The 23,895-nt window shown below is 37.0% G+C and overlaps 1 protein-coding gene across 2 annotated transcripts in view; it reads right to left on the bottom strand.

The window, feature by feature from the left end:
- The window catches only part of LOC145688059 (glutaryl-CoA dehydrogenase, mitochondrial-like), a 35,365-nt gene extending 12,055 nt beyond the window's left edge, over positions 1-23,310 (bottom strand). Inside the window, exons 1-6 of one of the 2 annotated variants that reach the window (XM_081761763.1) lie at positions 22,986-23,310; positions 18,712-18,747; positions 11,854-11,988; positions 4,990-5,223; positions 1,564-1,693; positions 238-454 (exon numbers count right to left, since the gene is read on the bottom strand). In XM_081761763.1, coding sequence (XP_081617889.1) covers positions 238-454; positions 1,564-1,693; positions 4,990-5,223; positions 11,854-11,988; positions 18,712-18,747; positions 22,986-23,079 — 846 coding nt within the window. In that variant the 5' untranslated portion in view covers positions 23,080-23,310. Of the gene's footprint in view, positions 1-237; positions 455-1,563; positions 1,694-4,989; positions 5,224-11,853; positions 11,989-18,498; positions 18,657-18,711; positions 18,748-22,751; positions 22,892-22,985 lie in introns of those variants that run through there. The other variant, XM_081761764.1, reaches the window with a different exon arrangement.
- Between the last annotated feature and the right edge of the window lie 585 nt (positions 23,311-23,895).

Here is a 23,895-nt window from a genome sequence, read left to right as displayed (position 1 = left end):
AATTGACCGAGATCTATCTTTGTATTTACGGTAATCACTCTTATTGGAAAGAATATTTAGGTAACGTTTGCAACATGTGTTTGATCGTGTTCAACTATAATATATTTACCCGAAAGAAGAATAATTGTCAGCAATATCTCAGTCATTTAACAGAGTTCATTCAAAGCAGGTTAGTACTATGTAATTATTTCTTGACAACGAAAGCAGTTTACAATAGCGACCGAACTTCCTACTTACTTTCAATCCTGAGACATTAGGAAGAACATTTTCTTCGGGAACTTCAACTCCATCCATATGTATCATTCCTGTGCATGACGCTCGTAAACCAAATTTACCCTCAATCTTTGGTGTCGACAGATTCTTCGCTCCTTTCTCAACCAGGAAGCCTCGGATACGATTGTCTTCGCACCTTGCCCAGATCAAAAGGAGATCAGCTACGGGTGCATGTATAATCCTGAAATGATCAGTGACATATAAACAAAAGTTCTGATCAGTTCGTGGAAATATACAGTGTGGGCAGACCCTTTTTCAAATGTTTATATATTGTAAAGTTATTAGCTGTGAACGAAATGCCCACTTTGATGTCTGGTGGGAAACTCACCTCAGTAACACAACACAGGTATGGAACAAGGTCACGCGTCTAATGTCACAAGCTCTATATACGTCAAACAGGTTGAAGTACTCAGGCAGTATTTCGTTCAGCTACAACGATTATGGCAGAATTAACATTGTAGATATGCTCTTCTGGACTTAAAATCAATCACATCAAAAACTTGTCACAAAAGGTTAATGGCTACCGGTAATGTATGGTACGCTCGTAGAACTGGTATGCTTTCCACGTCACGGTTTGAGGAAATGTGTTGGCATTAAGAAACGTGCTTAGTTTTTAATGTACCAAGTACACAAGGTAGGCCACAAGAGAAAGCGGTTATACCCACTATCCTATGCGTGTTGTCCTACATGAAAAATTAAAGTAAGAGAAACGATCATGGAGGTCTCATACACAATACAAGTTTCCAAAATATAGAAATAAACGAAGAAATAATTAGCACATCACCCTGCAGTATGCAAATCTTAGCGGCCGGTGTAAAGGGTGGCTGGTTAGCATTTCTGCCTAGCTACCGGGAGTCTCCGAGATAGATTTTTTTTTTTTTTTTGTACCAACAAGCGAATACCAAGGTAGTACCGTTAATATATAGACCTTGATCTCTTGAGAATATAAAATGAAATGAAATCCTTCAGTTTAATGTCCTACGATTATGCTCTTTATGTGAAGGAGACGGACGATTAAGGAAAATGAATGATGAAGAATCGGTGGAATAAAAATGTGGAAGGAAACGCGAGTACCCCGAGAAAACCCATGGACACCAAGTTGTCCACCACAAACTTTACTTTTACGGGGATCGAACCACGAATTCCACGCACCGGAGGTAAGCGCTCTACCACTAAGCCACCATGCCCCTGTTCTCTTGGAAACTTATTCCTTCTTGCCATGTTAATGCCAATGTCACTGTAACTTCCGATAAATACTAAATAAAAGTTATACTAATATAAGTTGCTTACCATGCTTTATTTCCAGTAAGTGTGTAAGATTTAGAAGAAGGAGAGTATTTAGCTCGTGTTTCTAATCCACCAATATCACTCCCGTGATTAGGTTCAGTAAGACCAAAGCATCCAACCAACTCACCTTTCGCTATTTTATAGAGAAAACGAGAAGAAAGAATCACACATATAAACACTTCGGAAATTATGTTTTTTTTAAAGCCTACCTTTCAAATTTGTGTAATCATTAATCAACGAATAAAAAAAGAAGCTTAAATCATTTTTTTAAAGAACCAGGCCATAGGTTTACGTTAATGTTTTGTTAATTTTCAATTATATGTATTGTAATGTAATACTAAAAAATATATCTATGTATATTAAAATTTTTGTTATTGAAAATAAAGCTAAAAACTTAATTCCTGCAGTGACAGAATCGAAAAATAAAAACACAGGAAATTCATGCAGCTGAAAGGCCAAGACTGAAAAATATATAAACTGAGTACAAAATAAACAAAGCGACAGACAGGTCAGAAGCTACATTATTCTGTATTCTCAATATCGTCAAATTTGTAGATTGACTAAATTACCAAGTCATCACAATGGTCAACATTGTTCCTAATTCCACTTTTATTCTGTAAGTAGAAACCTCAATTATGTAAAGAGACAACATACAAGAAGTTCATGTGCATGGAGGTCTTCCTCCTAGACAGGCTTTAATTTATCCAAATCAAAATCTGTACGTATCAATGATTTAGTTTAACTCAATGTAGCTCTATATCAATAATACAAATACATAATTGCAGCTAACTTATTCTTTCAATTTACTACCAAGATTCCAACAACTTATATTTTTATTATTTAGTTATTCCAAGTAACTATATGCATTATCTTTTGAAATATATCTCAAGAGTAACTGTATTCACAACTAAGAAATCATTCCTTTTGAATATTAACATGTTCATTTAAGAAACAAAACGTTCATTCTTTAATTAAAATTACGAACATACAATCCATATTTATTTTAAAGTTACGAAACAGTATATACAGTGTATATCATTTTATGTTTTCTGCAATTAAATTAGACACTGCAAAATATATCTTAAAATGTGTATCATACTTTTGGCCTTCCTTCGTGGCTAATAAATTTTCAAAACGTACAGTCATAACGAACATTTATAAAGTACTGGACTAAGAGGTCAGAAAATATCAATAAGAGCGGGTTTTGATGTAGATAGTGTATTTCTAATGGTATGAGTGGGGTACGAAGTGAGAATTATAGAACTCCGGCCTATCCAGGTTCTTCGTTATCCGACCTGCCCTTCCGCTACGGAGTGTACTGTACTTAACCACGCAAGTAAAGTAAGTATATATATATATATATATATATATACAGATTGTGATCAGAAAAATGGAAACACCTGAACGAAATTGCAACTTACCAGATTAATATGGTGTCGGGCCACCTTTCGCCTTCAGAACAGCCTTGATGCGACGTGGGATGGAGGCATAGAGGTCGTGAGTGAAGTGGAATTTTACACCATTCCTCGTGCAGGGCATCGGCCATTTCTGTAAGAGAGGATGGAGGTGGAAATCGTCGCCGGAGTCGTGTTTCCAAGACGGACCACAGATGTTCAATTATGTTGAGATCTGGGGATTGGGCGGGCCAGGGGAGGTGTTGAACTTCATCCCGATGTTCCTCAAACCACGCTGCAACAATGCCAGCTGTGTGAATGGGTGCATTATCATCCTGGGAGATGGCATCATTGTCCGGGAACAACATCCGGACCATAGGATGCAAGTGGTCTTCTAAAATTGCGACATAATCGTTGGCAGTGATTCGTCTGCTAAGTGTGACCACAGGACCCAATGAAAACCATGATATGGCGGCCCACAGCATCACCGAGCCGCCGCCATGTTTCACAGTTGGGCGGAGACACTGCAGATCATAAGCTTCTTTGGGCGTTCTCCACACATAAACACGGCCCGTGGTTGGGAATAGGGTGAAGGATGACTCATCCGACCATATCACACGTTTCCAGTCCTCAACGATCCAAGTTGCATTGTCGCGGCACCATCTTCGGCGTGCGAAATCGTTATGGTCCCTGATGAGCGGTTTGGCCCGTGCAACACGATCCCGTAAGTTCATGTCATGTAATTCGCGGCGGACTGTGATTGTGGAAACAGGGTGGGGGAGGTGCTGATTGAGTTCCTCCGTCACTTGCTCCGCAGTGGCACGACGGTTCTGCGTGACAATGCGCTTTAATACCCGGCGTGACCTGTCACTCATGATTTTCTTCCGCCCACTGTTCCGCTTCCCCGATGTGGTTTTCCCGTGTGTTGTGTAGGCCGTCATCACCTTCGACACTGTCCCACGCGACACACCTAACACAGTAGCCACTGCCGTCACACTCACTCCACATAACCGCGCACCAACAATTTGCCCTCTTTGAAAATCTGAGAGGTCTCCCATTTTACACTACCTCCGTCTGCTGCAGCCACTGGACACTGCTATTCCATTGCGCCTGACGTAGTATGGAGACCGACCTAACACACCACCACAAGCGGTCCGGCGCTGCGGGCGTCTGCCAACCCATATATCTGACGTGTTACCAACTACAGGTGTTTCCATTTTTCTGATCACCATCTGTATATATATATATATTTCAACTTCACTTTTCTCTCTAAGATACAAATGTTAGATATTTCTTCGTAAACGCTTAACTAATTTTGCAAGAACTAAATTTACTATAGAATAAGACATCAAAATAGATGTCCAGCAAGGTTATGCTGTGCGTTTGGTGGGACTGGAAGGGCATCGTACATCACGAGCTGCTGTCGCATGGCAGGAGACTTGGACGAGTACTGTCGATAATTAGCGCGAGTGTACCTAACAATTTAAAGGAAATGGCCGGAACAGCTCAACAGAAAGGGTACCTAATGCCGTGCTGAAAATGTCAGACCGCATACATCTTGAAAGACCAATCAGGAATTGAGAAAGCTTGGGAGGGAGCTTTCAATGTACCCATCTTATACCCGAATCTTGCACCGTCAGTCTATCTGTTGCGGTATTTGCAGAAATCTCTCAATGTTAAGTTAATTTTAAAACAGGCCTCTGAAAAACACGTGTCGCAATTTTTTGCGCGGAAACCGCCGAAATTCTATGTCGTGACAAGAATGGCAAAAAATTATTGAAGAAAACGGTGGAATGTTATTTTCAAATCACAATAATTGTATCCTCAGTTTTGACCATTAGAGGATGAATACTATTTAGACAACGTGAAATAGTGAGCCAATTTCAATGTTCTTTTAATTTAGACAGATTGCGATTATGCAAGAAAGTTATTCCTCGTAATTTCTCTTAATCTTATCCACTGCCTAATATTATGCGCGGAAATGTTGCTGAAATCTATAAAATTCAGATGGGTTACTTCTAAACTCTAACATTACCCAAACGAGGAAGATATTTTTGCTTCTGTTCTTCTGATCCAAATGCGTAAATTGGGTACATTACTAGAGATGACTGAACACCAAACGACGAACGATAGCTGCTATCCACTCTTTCCAATTCTCGTGCGATTAATCCACACGCAGTAGAAGAAATTCCTGGACAGCCATAGCCTTTGATCGTTGCGCCAAGAATTCCAAGCTTTCCCATTTCAGGTACAAGATCTTCGTCATGAGCTAAAATGAACAAATAATCCACAAAAATAAATATATAAGTTGAGGAAGTATATTTTTCACACACTAGTCCCATGAATAATTTACTGCTTAATTTTTTTAAACAACAATCACAATTACCTTAAACAACTAAAAATGGGTTTCCCGACCCCAGAAAGAACTATTCCTTCATTGGTTTTATCGATTTCCTATTACTAGTAAACACTGCATTTGAAAAAGTTAACCAAGAAAGTTCTATCGCTTTTTCTGGAGGTCGGTGTTCAATTGGCCCTCACACCGTCAGTTGAATGCGAATGGAGATAAGGCGAAGGTCAGCTGTTGGTGTGGGATATCCAACATACTACCTGGTTGTGGTAGTTCAGTTACACCGTGAACCTGCGTAAGGACAGAGTGAACATGGGACCTCCATAGAGCGTCATAAGGGTGTATATTAGGGTGGTCCGAAAAATTTTTTTTCAGATATTCAGGATTGAGTAGTTATCAAAAGTTGTGCATTGGTACGAAATGAAGCCATGTCAAATATGTTGATTTTAAAACAATATTTAACCGGGCCCCCGTGGCCCTAAAGTTCCCAATTTTTTGTTCAAATAAAATGGTTTTAGGTAATAATAACATTTTACCAGACAATACTATTAATACATAAAACATGAAATACATGGTTTCAATATGCGCAAATAACTATTAAGAGCTTAACTAACTTTCATAAATACCATATTAACACACGAAAAACCTTTGTGTTGAGCCCAGCTCAGAACTCTCAAACTTTAAGAGAATATCACTTTTTCGCATCTGGATGCAAAATACATAACACTGGCTTTCCGAAGACAGCGCTTACATTGCTGAACTCAAATAAACTAGAAACAATATGGCTGCGAGCCTCTCTTCCTGTATTATCTTGACTTCGAATTAAGCATATGATTTTGAATTACAACTCAAAATGCAAAACGACCATTAACCCTATTAAGAAATGAGATATACCCCATTAAGAGCCAAATTAAAGAAATTTATGAACGGTGCTCAGAAGTTATGTGATATTTTCTCTTGCAAATGCTGCGATAGATTAACCTGTAAGTGTGGTAAATCAAATTATATACCGCTTTTGGACTGGAAGCTCATATTAGATCAGAGAAATCAGAGACAAATGACGAGTTGCAATGTAGATGAAGCAGAAACCCATACGCTCAAAAGAAAGCATGACACATAGATCGATTATGATGCTACGGTACCAATTAAAAGAGGGTTACAATCGTTAGCCTCAGTCCCGTACTTGGAATATATATTAAGCGCTTCCACCCCGAATTCAGACGATGAAGAGTTCGCATGGAGCAATCGCTTAGAGAATAAAATCTAAAGTAAACCTAAATAAACAATAGTGAGCCTAAACAAATGAGTACCGCAAAAGATTTAACAGGTATATCGAATAGGTCGGCTGCTAAAATTGTATCCGCTGTTTTAGAAGATATGAATTTACTGAACAAAACTAACTAAGACAAGGTAGTAGATAAAAACAAAATCCGTACGAAACTAGCAAAAAAGAAAAAGAAACCGTCTACAGTGTAACGCTACTAATTTTAAGGGTCTCTATTTTGATGGCCGAAAATACCAAACTATAGTTCTAATTGACAATTGCAATAGGCAAAGCACTGAAGAATATGCGGATTATATCGATTTGACCGATTGGTCAGAAGTAATAGTAACGAAACCTCCAATTTCGGCTAACGTATCAATAGAAGAACCAACCGAAATGATTGTGGAAAAGAGGAGGTTTCAGTTTGTCACGTTCCCCTTCCACACGCAGGCTTTGGAGAAGTGTCTAAAGGTAGTAACAGAAACTTCTTCAGAAGTATGCGGTAGTGTTGCACGAGACGGTTATATTCGCGCAAAACTGGAAGCACGAAAGTATCTACCAAGCTTCGGACATAAATCTCAATATTTTGTTCCAAGATTCCGCTAAGGAGCTTTAAGTAAGAGGAGGGTGGGTGGGAGGAACTCGCTGTGTAGCGATCTCCACGTAGTGAGTTCTGCGCTGGTTTGGTGTTTGTTGGTCAATTTTTCAACCTTACCTTATGTATTTGTGTCCGTACTATTATATCTACTAAACACCAATCAGGCGAAGAGCTGCACATCAGATCAGAACATTTAAAATCCTGGGGTCAAGTTAAAGTATTAGGAATCTTAACCAATTTTCTATACATACTTAAAATAATGGTATATATATTTAAAAAAAAATAATAACAACACTTTTCGGACCCGCAGGGCCTGGTGAAATATTTTTATCTGCCTCTGTTTTGGGGAAGAAACATAGCATTATACAACTTTTGCACGGTACTCAAACTTAATTTTCTGAAAACAAATATTTCAATAATATTTTCACTACTCACAACCATATTTTTTTCAGCATTAACGTTCTTTTGGGCTCCCGGGGCCCGGTTAAATATCTTTTTATCCGGCTCTGTTTTGGTAATGAAACATGATATTATAAATTTTGCACGGTACTCAAACTTAACTTTCTAAAAAAATACATTTCAATAATATTTTCACTATTCACAACTATTTTTTTTTTTTTCAAAATTAACGTTCTTTGGGACCCCCGGTTCCCGGTTAAATATCTTTTAATCCGGATGTTTTGCTGAGGAAACATAATATAACATTATACAACTTTTGCACTGTACTGAAACTTAACTTTCTAAAAATATATTTTAATAATATTTTCATTGCTGGCTACTATTTTTTTTTTTCAAAATTACCGTTCTTTCCGGCCCCCGGGGCCCGGTTAAATATCTTTTTATTCGGCTTTATTTTAGTGAAGAAACATAATATTATACAACTTTTGCATGGTACTCAAACGTAACTTTCTAAAAAATATTTCAATATTTTCACTATTCGCAACTATATTTTTTTTTCAAAATTAACGTTCTTTGGGGCCCACGGGGCCCGGATCTTTTAATCCGGCTCTTTTTTGGTGAGGAAACATAATATAACATTATACAACTTTTGCACGGTACTGAAACTTAACTTTCTAAAAATATATTTTAATAATATTTTCATTGCTGGCTACTTTTTTTTTTCAAAATTAGCGTTGTTTCGGGCCCCCGGGGCCCGGTTAAATATCTTTTAATCCGGCTCTGTTTTGGTGAGGAAACATAATATAACATTATACAACTTTTGCACGGTACTCAATCTTAATTTTCTAAAAAAAATTTTTTCGGCCGTTTTCGGCCCACCCTAGTGTATATGCTCTACGAGTTCAAGCTGGAATCAAACGCCACTGCAGCGGGGCGGAAAATATGCCAGGCCTTTGGTGAGTGTCGTAATTACAGAGACAGTGCAGCAGTGGTTTAACAAGTTTAAGGACGGTGACGAATACTCGAAGACGCACCACGTGCCGGAAGACTAACACATGTAGAAATGAAGATCTTTAAGCAGCAATTGAGGCGAACAGTGGCCAGACATGTGAGGAACCATTACAATCCAGTGTGAGTGGAGAAAACATTCAGCAGCATCTCCATTAACTTGGGCAGCATTACAAGTTGGGTCGATGGGTTCCATATGATTTGACTCAGGGCCAGAAGGCAACACGAGCAGACACCTGTGTTTCTTTGCTGTCTCCTCTGAGGAAGGAGCCATTTCTGGACAGGGTGTTGACATGTGATGAGAAGTGGGTCCTGTACGAAGCTCCTCTGTGCCGTCATCATTGGTTAGCATCCCATGAACCGGTTTCAAAACAGCCGAAACCAGCACTGCATCAGAAGAAAATCCTCCTGTGTGTTTGGTGGACTGCTCGCGGCATCGTGCTTCGGGAACTGCTACCAGCTCGCCAGAGCATCAATGCAACTGTGTACTGTCGGCAGTTGAACCATGTTCAAGAAAAACTGAAAACTCTGGAGCCAGCACTTCTGAATCGCAAAGGAGTCCTCCTGTTACAAGACAACGCTAAGCCCCACATGACTAAGATGACCCGGGACACCATTTTACGCTTTGGATAGGAAACACTGTTGCATCCGCTATACTCTCCGGACATTGCAATGTCTGACTATTACCTGTTCCATTCCTTGGACAATCACCTTAGAGGATGCCAGTTCAGATCCCTAGTAGTGGTGCAAAAATGCACTTGATACCTTCTTCGCTTCACAGCCCACGAAGTTCTACCGCGATGGAATCCATGGCCTTCCAGAACGTTGGCAGAATTTTGTCAATGCTGACGGGGACTATTTTTGATCTTTCATGTACGTTTTAGGTGATATATCGATGTTCGAAGGTGGTGGGTGAAAAAGTGACAGAACTTTCTTGGTTGCATTTATAATATACATTTAATTTCAAATAGTGCTTAACAGATTTGTTTTATGTATTTTCCGTTAATTCTAGTTCTACACAGGAGTTACTGTTTCTTTTTTTCTTTCTTTTTCCAAACTCTGACTTTGTCCAAATCCAAATTTAATGGCCAATAACTGAGGAAGAAAAGGTGTGCACAGGAAAGATTTTCATGTATACACTAAATAACTGAAGATCTACTTCCATGCCATGTTCGATCAAGATAGGGTGAGCTTCGTAGATTGTAGATAAATACTGATTTGTGATTTTTTTTCTTTTATAAAGAAATCAAACGAAAGATGATGCTGATACACGAACGCCAAATATCAAGAATAAAGTAACAGAAATAATGTTTTAGTCTGGTAACTGGAAAGTTACGGATCGCAAGATCAAGGCTATGCTGAGTGCAATCTTTTAAAACCTCACCAGGCAAGAAATCAACAAATGAATTTTTGTATCGAAGTAGAACATAAGTGAAAAAGTAACGTATAAATTGAATAAAAGACTGAGGAAAATAAACTATCAAACTGTTGAACTACATTACATTGTTAGTAGTAAGCACCCAAACATTGATTTGGAAGTTACTTTACGCGTATCTCTATGCTACTTTTTTTGGAGGGGGAGTATTAAATACTTATGAAAGTAATTTTTGCTTCACTTTGGATGTCTCTGACGCCATCAAAAACCTCACCACAAAAAATCGTGGAAACTGGGTGTTTGCAGAGATTACATCATTGCCTATATAAACTTTATATCCTTGTCATGGTGATTTCCGCCGGTAACTCAATTCTCATGAATTTTTTTCAAGACATATAAAGTGAATAGCAATAATAATAATAAAAAAAAGAAACAAATGAACACTTTATCTTCCTCCAACTATAAAAGAGAAAATTTCTATCCCTGCTGCAACAAACTTCATCAGAGAAATCGTAGTACAGTAAAACCTGTCTTCAACGGATCCTTTATTAAACGGAAAACTGTCTTAAACGGAAATATTTCACGGTCCCACGAATTTTGGAGAACAAAACATGTAAAACTCCCTTCATTAAGCGGAAACTGTGTTACGCGGACAACGGAAAGAAAAATAAAAATTTAACGGAAAATTCTGAGTTCCGGACTACAGCGTTTAGAAGATGTTTAGACATTCTGTGAGACATATACATTACACTGTCTGCGATAAAATGTTCGTTCTTTTGTTAAATATTTCTGGACAGTGTTGACCTTCCCCAACCACTACTCATATTCACCCCCACAAATTGTCCTTAATCCCCGCAACTTAATCAAGAATCATACGGAATGTCGGAAAGAAGAAAACGAGATAGAGGAAGAAGAGGAATACGATACCGAGTTCCAAGAAGAGTGTAGAATAAATACATATCAAGATTCTCTCAGAAGTTTAAAGGAACTGCAAAAATTTGCCTTACGAAAAAATGATTCTGATTCATTTAGTATAATTTCTCAGGCTAAAGTGTATGCGGAAAGTCAAGCAGCCAAGCAGCAATGTACACAGAAAACCCTGCTTGGCTATTAGAAAAATAAAGAAAACGTGTGCATAGCATATTTTGTATTCATTTTTTTTTTTTTTTTTTTTTTTGTGTGTGTGTATGTGTGTATTTATTCGTAGAATATGCCCCTTTATAAGCATGTATTTTTTAAAAAAAGAAAGGAAAGGTCTACCTCTACTAAGCGGAAACCTGACTTTAACGGAAATTTTTGCAAGTCCCGCTCGATTCCGCTAAAGACAGGTTTCACTGTATATAGAATATAAATGAAGCTACAGCGAGTTAGCAAGAATAGGGATGTGTATAGTAACTAACAAATAAATATCCCATCCAATAACGTTCTTTTGTGAATGGAACGAGTCTTTGAAACGAATTTATTTACTTTGAAAGTGTTTACAAAATAAATCAGGACGGGTATATTCTATTCCTGGTGATTGAACGTAAAATGGATTAATTCATCTTATCATCGATGTCGGACTGATATAATGGAAGTATGTTAGCATTGTTTAATCGATTTACAACATAACAGAACAGCACACATATAATTAACCTTCATTTTTATATTTACCGGGAGTATGGTGGCTGAGTGGTAGAGTGCTTACCTCTGGTGCGTGGGGTTCGTGGTTCGATTCCCAGTCAAGTAAATTTGTGTTGGACAACACTGTGTCCGTAGGTTTCTCGGGTTACTCCCTTTTCTTCCCACATTCTCATTCCACCAATTCTTGCATCATCATTCACTTAATCATTCGTCTTCCTTAGCCTAAAGGGCATAATCCTGGAATGTTAAACTGATTTTATTTCCTTTCATTTTTATACTTACCTTCATTCCTATTAGCAAGAAGAATTCTAGGCATCAATTGCTTTTGACAATAGTCTCGGACGGAATTTCGTATAAGGACTTCTTCCTCCTTTAGCTGCGATTCTAAGTCAAATGGATCCTCCCATGAGAAAGATGCTACAAAAAAAATTAGTTCGAAATGTTCATTGTTTGAAACGCAAACCAGTATTAGATTGAATAGCTACATAATTCAATATTATCTCCCAGTGAACAATCCTGTTTGTTATAGTCTTGTTTACATGGAAGCCAAAATACAGGAACTGTACACAATTTCGCAGCAAGCATGTAAAATATCATTTGATTACATAAATCTCAAAATGTTGACCCAACATCGTTAGAATATAGTAATATTATATTAGTATATTCCCTGGACTCCCGCATGCAGAGTCAAGTTGGATTACGTAACTTCCCCCTTAATTAGAGGTACGGTATAAATTCGAGTCAACATATTGCAGAAATGTTTTGTTTCTTTTAAGTAAGTCAAAATTAAACCGATTTGTATCTCGAATTAATTTTAATACCACTTTTCCAAATATTGACAGAAAACATATCTCCAGTATTAGTATAAAAGGTACGAATCACCGCAAATTACCTTGTCGCTCCAATTTCTTAAATTAAATCACGTTATGCTGTAGTTATAACAAACATTTATTAGTGAAATAATTTACGCAACATTATAGGTTATTAATGAAATATTTATGATGTGGGAAGGAAATCGTCTATGTCGTTTTTGAAGAAACATCCGAATATAACTCGCTCGCAATAGTAAACCACCCCTTGTTGATTGCTTCATGAGAAATGACATATTGTGTATTGTGACGTTGTTATGAAAGATTTAAGAAATGTAAATAGAATTCACAACGACGTTTCTGAAAAAATCGCACTACAAAATTCACTATCAAGAGTGAATTAACCCTAGTATATATATATATATATATATATATATATATAGATGGTGATCAGAAAAATGGAAACACCTGAACGAAATTGCAACTTACCAGATTAATATGGTGTCGGGTACAACGACTCACCAAAGGTAGTCGTCAACCCTGGTTCGGCTCATTCACTACTGTCTCATCAATCATGATTATTCTTGGGATTACTCTGCCACTTCTAAGAACGGTTGAGTTCGTATTCATGAACCTTCTTACTGAGGTAAATTCACCCTTACTTTAGACTTCGGGATATGAATTTACAAGAATCCCGGGTGAGGTAAACCAAAAATTTTACAACGACTCACCAAAGGTAGTCGTCAACCCTGGTTCGGCTAATAATATAAGTAAATCTTTAGTGGCAATAATTGTTTACACCTTAAAATATCTTCCGTAATTATATTCACTAGTATTATCACCTTTTATACTGAAATTACAAGTCCATGATAAGTATTAGATAATTTATTCGTTGATTCCCTTTTAACGTATATTCACACAAACTGACTTGCAATCAAAACATGTCCATTGAGTATCTATAAACAACTACATAGCAACCAACTATACAATAATAATGTATATTTCTTACATATTAAAAACATTCTTCTTTTGTTATTTTTTTAAGTAACATTACATCAGGTATAGTGCTTGTGTAGAAGCACTTTCTGCCCAAGATACAAGTAATTATCAACCGATACAAAGTATCTCGTTGTACGGGCCACCTTTCGCCTTCAGAACAGCCTTGATGCGACGTGGGATGGAGGCATAGAGGTCGTGAATGGTAACAAGTGGAATTTTACACCATTCCTCGTGCAGGGCATCGGCCATTTCTGTGAGAGAGGATGGAGGTGGAAATCGTCGCCGGAGTCGTGTTTCCAAGACGGACCACAGATGTTCAATTTATGTTGAGATCTGGGGATTGGGCGGGCCAGGGGAGGTGTTGAACTTCATCCCGATGTTCCTCAAACCACGCTGCAACAATGCCAGCTGTGAATGGGTGCATTATCATCCTGGAAAATGGCGTCATTGTCCGGGAACCACATCCATACAATAGGATGCAGTGGCACGACGGTTCTGCGTGACATTGCGCTTTAATACCCGGCGTGACCTGTCACTCATGATTTTCTTCCGCCCACTGTTCCGCTTCCCTGATGTGGTTTTCCCGTGTGTTGTGTAGGCCGTCATCACCTTCGACACTGTCCCACGCGACACACCTAACACAGTAGCCACTGCCGTCACACTCACTCCACATAACCGCGCACCAACAATTTGCCCTCTTAGAAAATCTGAGAGGTCTCCCATTTTACACTACCTCCGTCTGCTGCAGCCACCGGACACTGCTGTTCCACTGCGCCTGACGTAGTATGGAGACCGACCTAACACACCACCACCAGCAGTCCGGCGATACACCACCACTGCCAACCCATACATCTGACGTGTTGCCAACTACAGGTGTTTCCATTTTTCTGATCACTATCTGTATATATATAAAGAGAAATGAGTAATACGAGATTATTAGGTTATTAAGGAAATATTTATTTACAAAGTATGAATAAAACTGCTTGAGTTGAGTTGCTTTTGAGATAATCGTCCGAAAAAAGAAGAAAACTCCTTGTAGGGTTTTCCAGGAGAAATAAGTTATTAATGAAGTATGAACAAAATGTCATGAGTTGCTTGTGAGAAAGTCATCCGAGAAAAAACTTACCCCATTGAATAAATTACCCCCTTTTTTTTTTTCAGGATAAATGATTTATGCCATATTATTAGTTATGTTAAGAATTTTGTATTAAATAAAAAAAATGAAGTCGTTTGTTATGTTTAACGCCATAGTAGCTCCTTTAGCGTTCGATTTTTGAACTAGTTTTTTATATATATATATATGGGTGATTCCACGAAAAAGGGAAATTTTCACATGGAAAATTTTTGTTCCGTTGATGGTCGCCTATTTCGAAAAAAATATCAGATGTACTTACTACTACTAAGTACATGTTAATTAGGTGTTCAGCAGAGCTGAATCGTTATTGGTGTAGTAAATAAAAAATAATAAACTTTTCAGCACCCACGGAGTTGAGACCATAGGTCACGGAGTTGAGATTAGTTAACACGGAGTTGAAAATTGCTGTGGAGTTGAGAAACGCGATACATCTGGGTGATAAGTTTTGGTTTATAAGTGATTAAGCTTATAATTTACATAAAAATTGAAATAATTTTCCAATAATTTTTGTAAGTTAGAATTATTCTCCTTATGTTGAATAAAATTCTAACAAACTAGATGACAAGTAATTTGTTATACAAAAAATACTCCAGAAAATACTGCAAACATATGAAAATATATCTAATGAAGGTTCCAAAATTGAGTATATATATATATATATATATATATATATATATATATATATATATATATATATATATATATATGTAATGAATATGTGACGTAAATAAGAAAAAAAGAAATACACATACACTTATCGAATATTGAAATATTATTGCGCTTTCAATATGTTGACTATCATATGAAGAGGGCAGAGTTTCACATAAGCTTACGAAACAAATGAAGTAGTCACTAAACCTGTCTATTGTCTACTTCATTTGTTTCCTGAGCTTATGTAAACCGTCTGTCTTCTCTGTGTGATCAAGTCGACACATCGAAAGTCAATACTTTTTCAACATTTGATGAGTGTATTTGTATATTTGGTATATATACAAGTTGTTTCAAAACAATACACACATCGTTTGGGAGCTGATTCCTGACACCAAGATAAGACGAAAAGTATAGACAACTGGGTGCACAAATGCTTCCTTTCGGAGTTATAGGCTGCCGAAAACATGAAAAAAAATGAACTTTAAAGGTCCATAGCTCCATCTGAGGACAATATACGGACAGTAAATTTTATGACGCGGATCGGGAGGAATTTCTCCTGGCCTACTAAACCTGACGTTTAAAAAGCGTTGGCAGTTGTCATTCTGTGTAGACTAGAACAGCCCTTCCTTGTTTCCTCAAGACATTTCCTTCATTGGAGTGGAAAATGAGGGCTACTTAACAAAGAACATCGAATTATCCAAAGAAAACAGAAATGATGAGTGCCTTACACTGTCATTTAGTGTGCATTGTACAGGGCGTTTCAAAACAATACCGACAACGTTTGGAGGTGATTCCTAACACCAAGATAAGATAAAAAGTATAGACCAATTTGGGTGCGCAAATGCTTCCTTTCGCAGTTACAGGCTGTCGAAAACATGAAAAAAATGAACTTTAAAGGTCCATAGCATAAAACTATGGGACCTGCCGTAGTCGGGTCACGACTTCACTTAGGAACTAATATGTGCACTATCAAAAAATATGTTTCAGAATCCTGAGGTACTCACGAAGCAATTTTTATAGAGGGAGTTTGGCTACGGGCGTATAATCTGAAGTATTCACCAACTACTTCTATAAAAGTTGTTGTGGAAGTACCGGAAGATTCTGAAACATGGATATTTGGATAGCGCACATACTGATTCCTAAGTGAAGTCTGACCCGACTACGGTAGGTCCCATAGTTTTATGCTATGGACCTTTAAAGTTCATTTTTTTTCATGTTTTCGGCAGCCTATAACTGCGAAAGGAAGCATTTGCGCACCCAGATTGGTTTATACTTTTTACCTTATCTTGGTGTTAGGAATCACCTCCAAACGTTGTCGGTATTGTTTTGAAACGCCCTGTACAATACACACTAAATGACAGTGTAAGGCACTCATCATTTCTGTTTTCTTTGGATAATTCGATGTTCTTTGTTAAGTAGCCCTCATTTTCCACTCCAATGAAGGAAATGTCTTGAGGAAACAAGGAAGGGCTGTTCTAGTCTACACAGAATGACAACTGCCAACGCTTTTTAAACGTCAGGTTTAGTAGGCCAGGAGAAATTCCTCCCGATCCGCGTCATAAAATTGACTGTCCGTATATTGTCCTCAGACTCTTCCACAATCCCTGAAAAGAAAACAATTAGTTGATCATAAGATTGAGACGTCAATAGGTTAAAAACAGATACCATCCCTCTTGGCTTGACTGAAGTTTTACCTCCGGCTACCTGACAGCACCAAATCTGAACTTCCGCGAAACACTCCTTTAATGGGCTAGGACCCACCAGCTGGCCTTTGAGTGTGAATGACACGTGGTCAGCGTGTCGGCTTCTACGACCGTTGCGATGGTCTGCGCGATCAGGTTTCAGTACATCTCTACTCAAATGAGTTTTTCAATTGCCTCACTTTGCAAAGTAAATACCATTAATTTTTGAGCTTCCACCGGGAAACAAACCCAGAAACACATACGAAAGGTGAGCATACTAGTCACTAGACCATAAACGAGCTTTATTGCTATCAATATATTGAAATAACAAATATTTGGAAGAGCATGAGCATAACAAACACTATAAGATTATCAACTCCGTGAACTTGTCTCAACACCGTGGATTCCTTAGTTTTCAGATGGACATGGAGTTGAGAAAATCGAATATAATTTATCTTTACCGGACCACTTTTTGACCAGTACATGTGAGTAATTGTGTACGAATTTTCTACGTTAAGGCGTAGGTTCCTCAAGGGAAAGAAGGTATATACCATACAAATACATTCAGTAATAAATGCCATGGTGTTGAGTATCAATTAACATACGCACCTGCTTTCCACACACAAAAATATTTTTACTATAGCCTTTAACACATACACACAACTTTTTCTGTTCTTCATTCAAACATGTCTGCCTTGTCTTCTTGTGGGTGTTGCCAATGTGGACGACCATGCTATCTGTTGAGAGCAATGATAATTTCTTCTATTGCCATGGAGTTGGGACGAAATAGAGGTGACAGAAACGAAGCATAGTCAAGCTTTCGAAAATAATCCTTATAAAGGTTTACTTCCCACAAAACCGAAACATTGAAGTGTTCTCTTCCATTTAATTACCATTAAATGATGTTTGATTTGCGACTTCAGTTGTAATTTATTGATTATAATCAGTCAACTGTAGTCTGTGACAGCCCACGGTGTTGAGAAATTGGGTAATAATTATTTTTTTTTTACGTATGTTTCGTGTTATATTTGCAAACTGTTATACATGGCATACCTACTTTGTGACGGTTACTGCCAAACAAAATAAAAATGAGGTGATTCTTTCTAGTAGTAGTTTGAAAAAATGCCCGTGACAGAAAATTTCCCTTTTTCGTGGAATCACCCATATATATATATATATATATATATATATATATATTTATTGACGATTAAGCCAGTTGCTGTTTCGAAACTGAACTGCTCAAAATTGTTCTGGTCGAATGCTAACAAATTTAACTTACAATATTAACCTTTAAAAAAAGTTACGCGGAAAAGAAGTATAGAAAGTGTAAAAGTTATATACTGTCATTGTTTGAGATGCCAATCAGTAAACTGATGAGTGTAATTTTTAAATAATATTCTAAAATATGATTTGTTTGATATATGTTCATTAAAGGGCTGTATTTGACTGCAAGAATTATGAACCATACTGCTTTAAATTTTGTTAACTTATTTAAAGGTTGTTGTACAAAATATGTATTATTAATATTGCATTTATAATTTTCTTGTTGTATTTGCTTTCTTCACAATTATATAAAGCAGAACATAACTTAGGAAAGAACACACACAAAATGGGTTACACACACGCACCTAAAGGTTTTCATATAACTTACTCTACATAAAATGAAGAAGTAGTTAAATTCGTTCTGCTTAGGACCTGCATCTTCTTTACATATAGTGAATATTCTTCGTCCAATTTCCATGAGGCACTGATACTAATTCCTTTGACTAAGTAATGGATTTAACTATTATTCGTTATATTAATGTAACACTGAAATAAAATAAAAAATAAGCAAATCTTAATCATTATATATCATGTGACTCACCTTTAGTGTCAGCTGTTTTCGAAGATGATGATAAATCTGATCATGAGTTGAGGACAATGAACATGTTATTCTGAATACAATTGAACTCTTATTTCAGACTCTATACTAGTTATTTGCTTTTAAGAATATCATAAAAATCACACACCTAAATGAAGATTATATGTTAACAACTAAGTGAAACACACAATAATTTCAATTTTATTTAGATTACACATTATTTTATTGGATTGATGAGGTCTTTAATTCAATCAAATCATGTAAATTTATTCTAAAAACTACTTCTGTCGACTGCACATGAACAGTTACAGGCACTTTACTTTATTGCTATGGCAAAATATTATGCAACAAAATTATTGTTACAATTGGAGTGTGAAATAATGAAGAAATAATTTCTCAATTTTTATCTTTTGTTATATGTTCAACATTATTATTATTATTATTTAAAAAAAGAAAAATCAAATAGTTGTACTTTATGGATAATAAAGTTATACGTAACAACGAACTGAAATCGTATTTGATGTATTGTTAACACACGGACATGTATAGTAGAAGACAAATACATGTTATCGACTTTTATTTAAAAAATGTAAAGGTTTAGAGTGTAATAAAGAATTAAATTTATTGGGCCTTATGCAGAATCGTTCTGACGCGTGATTAGTGGCATACTACAGAGTTTGACTAACATATGTTTCCTGCAGTAGTCAGGCCTTTAGTAGGCCTATGACGCTAATCATACGTCAAAACGACTCTGCATAAGACCCATTATATTTTACGCCACATGCATTAATCTGCAGGAGAAAATACTAAGATACTGAGTTACAGACCAAATGTTGCAGAAACTGAGGCAAAAGGAAGTCTCAAAACAGGATAATATTGAACAAGTCTACAAAATGTGAACGAAATTAAATACCAAAGAGGAAGAATTCTAATATGAAAATGTGAAATCGCAAAAAAGGTACAAGTAAGGACCTACATACTATAAACTGAAGAAAACATACGATGTTAGGTTTGTGCAACAAAACAGCAGACTAATTTCTCCAAAGTAGAAAAAATATCCTCACCACTTGGATGCAAGAACGAAAGACCTCCCACTGGAATGAACCTTCGTTCGATTCGTCAATTTAATAGAACAGAGCTTATCACAGACATTGAGAAACTAGTATAGAAGGCTCTATTTGGGTGTAAAATACAGGTTGAACTTTGCAGCTCATCTCTTCCCAAGAAAGTAGTTGATACTATTAAACTAAAGAAGAATTGGAAAAAATTCTGGATTCCATGCAAAGTGATCGCCCTCAAGAAAATAATGGTCCACATGAAGTTCCGGCTAATATCATATTAAAACGACCTTCAACGCTTACATCCAACCATGTTTGACTACTGCAACTTTCTATCCGTTTCATTGTTCACACGCTAGCACTGAAGCGCAGAAGTACAAGGTTTTGGACAATACGCTAAACCATTGTACACGCTAAGACTGCTGGAAGTTCCACAAAAATGTTAAAATCTGGAACATCAAGCCAAGAAAGTAATTTTCTTGTGGCTACTGAAGGCACTACTGTTAGGATACCAGTGCCTGAGATCGATAGAGGTTGTGCGGATATTTTGCTTAATATCCAAAGATAATTTTCAAAATATTTTCTACTTTATTATATTTTTCATGTTTCATTGCAATTATTTTTCATTTTGCTTAAAATGTCAGACATTGTGTATAAGACCCACTGTCAACAATACCTGGATTTTTGAAAATTGGTTTTATTAACAGGTTTTCAATAACTAATTGCAAATAGTCACTCGAAGTTGAAATACAATATTCTTTCTTGTTTCCTAGTATGACATTGAGATTATGCAATTAACTTGTTAGTGTGAAAATCTTAGGCAAGATCACTTATTTTCATCAGTTGTGTACTGTTATGAGCAATGTCAGATTTGGCACAGAATATGTATAAAGAGTGCGGCCAACAAAGCATATTAGCCTTTAGTCCCAATTTCATCTCCCCATGAATTTGCTCTAACTTGAGTGCAAGCGATAGCGTCGATGCATAGAACACGACTCTGAAGGAATCAGAGTGGTCAGATGCATCGTTCGTGCGTTATCGCATTCCAAAGTGTGAGATGGCACAAGATGGCGCCAGTATCGAGGCGCAGCTGCAAGATCGCCTCTTAATGCCTCGAGGGTAATTGTATAAAGTGTGAAGCTATCACGTCATAGTGGTCACAGATATAACTCCAAACTCCGTATCATATTAAACTCGTAGATCAAGCTCGTTGTTGCGAGTCTCGAACACGTACAGTAGGATGTTGTTCACACATGGCCACCATTACTTGGTACTTCTCTTACGGCCACAACAATGAGTTTGTTGTGTCCGGTCATCGATAGTCCAATGTTTCTCTTCGCACTGAAAATGCTTCCGATGATGAGGATGCTTCTAATTGAGTTTCATAAACTGAAGTGCCACGTTGATCTCAACCTCGAGGCATCTCACTTTTGGAACGCGATATCTCAGGAACAGTGTATCTGACCACTCTGGTTCCTTCACAGTCGTGCAATCGGAAGCCATCGATTGCAATTGCATTCGGGCAAATTGGGGCTAAACCTCGACGCACTCTTTCACATGAACTAAAATTATAGGAGTAACAAAATCGTAGCGGTTATCATGCATAAACAGTAAACAAAAACATTGAAACTAGAACAGAACTCTTTGAAATATTAGTAGGAAAAAAAATAAAATAAAAGAGCTTTTGCATTCATGGAAGAACATAACACGAACAAAAAGTTAAAAATCAAATGACATATTCGTTCACGCTTCACACGAACTATATTTCCTTTCACTGTCGACCTTTCCTTTAATATTAGATATTTGAAAACTAATTGCAAATTAATTTTGACAAATATTTACCTTTCAAAGAAATGAACAAATACGTCTTAAAGTAAAATAAATAAAAAAAACCGCCGTAACAGGAAAATTAACCATCCACGTAATTAAAATAAACTTGGAAAATTACTGTTTTCTCTGCATTTTTAATGGTTACTCTATTTGCTTACATAGAATGGGTTTTTCTATTTTCCTTTCTCGTAAAATATTCAGTGTTTTTTTTTTTCCTAGTCGAGAAAACTTTTGGTGAGCCTGTTGCCGGTGGACTTTTGTCCGCGCCTCATCATAAGCATACACTTCCACACATCATTAGATATTCATAATACAAATTTAAAGTTTGAATAAATTGATTAAATGAACATATACTTAAGGTTAAGTACTGGAGAACAGGTTCAGATATATAAAAAATAATTAAAATTTAAGGGAAGAATTGGTGAATCGATTATTTTTTGTTAAATTCGTATCAACGAAACAACATTAATATGTTATTTAGAATGTTAAATGCTGCGTTTTGTTGGTAATATTGTAAGTTGTCATGGTGACGTCACATATTAGAATGCTGAGGCAATCAGTTCCCCGTATTAAAATATGGCAATTGCATGCGACGGATTTGAATTTTCCATATCAATATATGTTGGTGAGGAACATGAGCTTTTATGCTTCGTGGAGAAGCACAGAATAATTATTTGAGCAGAAATTGTGGTAAATGCATTAAGACCTTTAAAATGAAGAAAATTGTATATTTAAATGTGATCATCGTAGTGATGGGGGTGTATATATAATTGCAGTAAACATATTAGCGAATAGCGGTGAGCTGACGCGTCTAATCCCTACAGAAACACCCCTGCGCGGGCTCACTAGCTTCATCCAGCCTTGACTTGTTTAGACGGTATTCGTGCTGTTTACTGGCTACCTAGCACATGTTAGTTTATTTTTAGTCTGTGGTTTTTAAGACAAATGTCCGGACGCAGTATTTATTCCAAAAATGGTATCACTCTCGTAAAATGAATCTCTATCAAGGAGTGCAAATCCTTTCTCAGGTAATGACAGTGAATCTTCTGATCAATGACAAAATGTTAATGTTTACAAAACTGAACTTGGGTCTACTATGCAACACAAAGACCTATATTTAAAATACATTTCAGAAGGTGTTCAACGTTATCTTACCACTAAGTATATCAAGAAAAAAAGTGAAAACCTTCGTAAAGTTTGTGGGCCTTATGCAGTGTTATTTTGACGTATGATTAGTGTCATACTAAAGGCCTGACTGTTGCAGGAAACATATGATAGTCGAGCTCTTTAGAATGGCACTAATCCACTTAAAAACGACTCTGCATAAGGCCCTACGTATCTTGTGACCTCCTACCAATATATAGTAGTAACTACACGTTTTAAGGATACATGCTTTTAACAGTTTATTTCTTCTCGCGTGGTGTGTCGAAGATGATAAATTGCGTGAAATGCATCCACTCAATGAACGTAAACCACCAGCCATTATGAATAGTCTGCTAATAAGTCTCAACCTCACATACTTGTATTTGCCAAGGAGCTTACATAGTCACCTTGCACTCTAAATAAACAAGGATTCACGGAGCTCCGCCCACCATAGATAAAAGAAAGGAAACAACCGGAGACAAATTCAAAACAAATTATAGCGAAATAGAAAGCATTATTTAGCTTTATTTCATAACCAGAGTTAAATTTAGGCCTCCTTCATGTTCATTGTTTGTCTTTGTCTTATGACTATTATAAGTCAAATAGGTAGGTGCGCCAGCTCACTAGGCTTGTGTGCTACGAATGCAAAATGGTCAAATGTGTACCTCACACGGAGGATTTATAATTCAGAAATAAAACTGAAGAACATACAGGACACAATTGGGAAGAAAGGACACAATCGGGAAAAAGGTAAAATCGGGAAAGAAGTTCAGACACTGAAAGAGGGCCGAAAGCCAAGTTGAACAGGGCAAAAATTTAGAGGAAAGTGGAAAGTGTAAAATGAAAAAAGAACAAAGAGTAGAAAAAAGAAGGTGATGTATGTACATGTAAATGGAAAAGAAAGTGTAAGTGTAGTGTAGGTGTATAGGAAATCCCACTCAACTCTCTTCCTCACAGACCCGGCGGGAGCTCATGTGGTTCGGATTCCACGTTAATCAGAAGTCCACGTCTCATATAGCCTTGCTGCTGAAAGGGGCGCTAAACTAAAATCAACTCAACTCTCTTACTCACAGAGCACTCCCCACACGAGGGGAGGCACCCGCCGTAACGGCCACTGTGAAACTCGTTCATTGTTTAACTTATAGTATGGTGTGCA

This window comes from Thermobia domestica, chromosome 6 (genome assembly GCF_964235325.1).
Source record: "Thermobia domestica chromosome 6, izTheDome1.hap1.1, whole genome shotgun sequence".
Lineage (NCBI taxonomy): Eukaryota > Metazoa > Arthropoda > Insecta > Zygentoma > Lepismatidae > Thermobia > Thermobia domestica.
The sequence above is the reverse complement of the archived record's forward strand: the minus strand, read 5'-3'. Positions and strand labels throughout refer to the sequence as shown.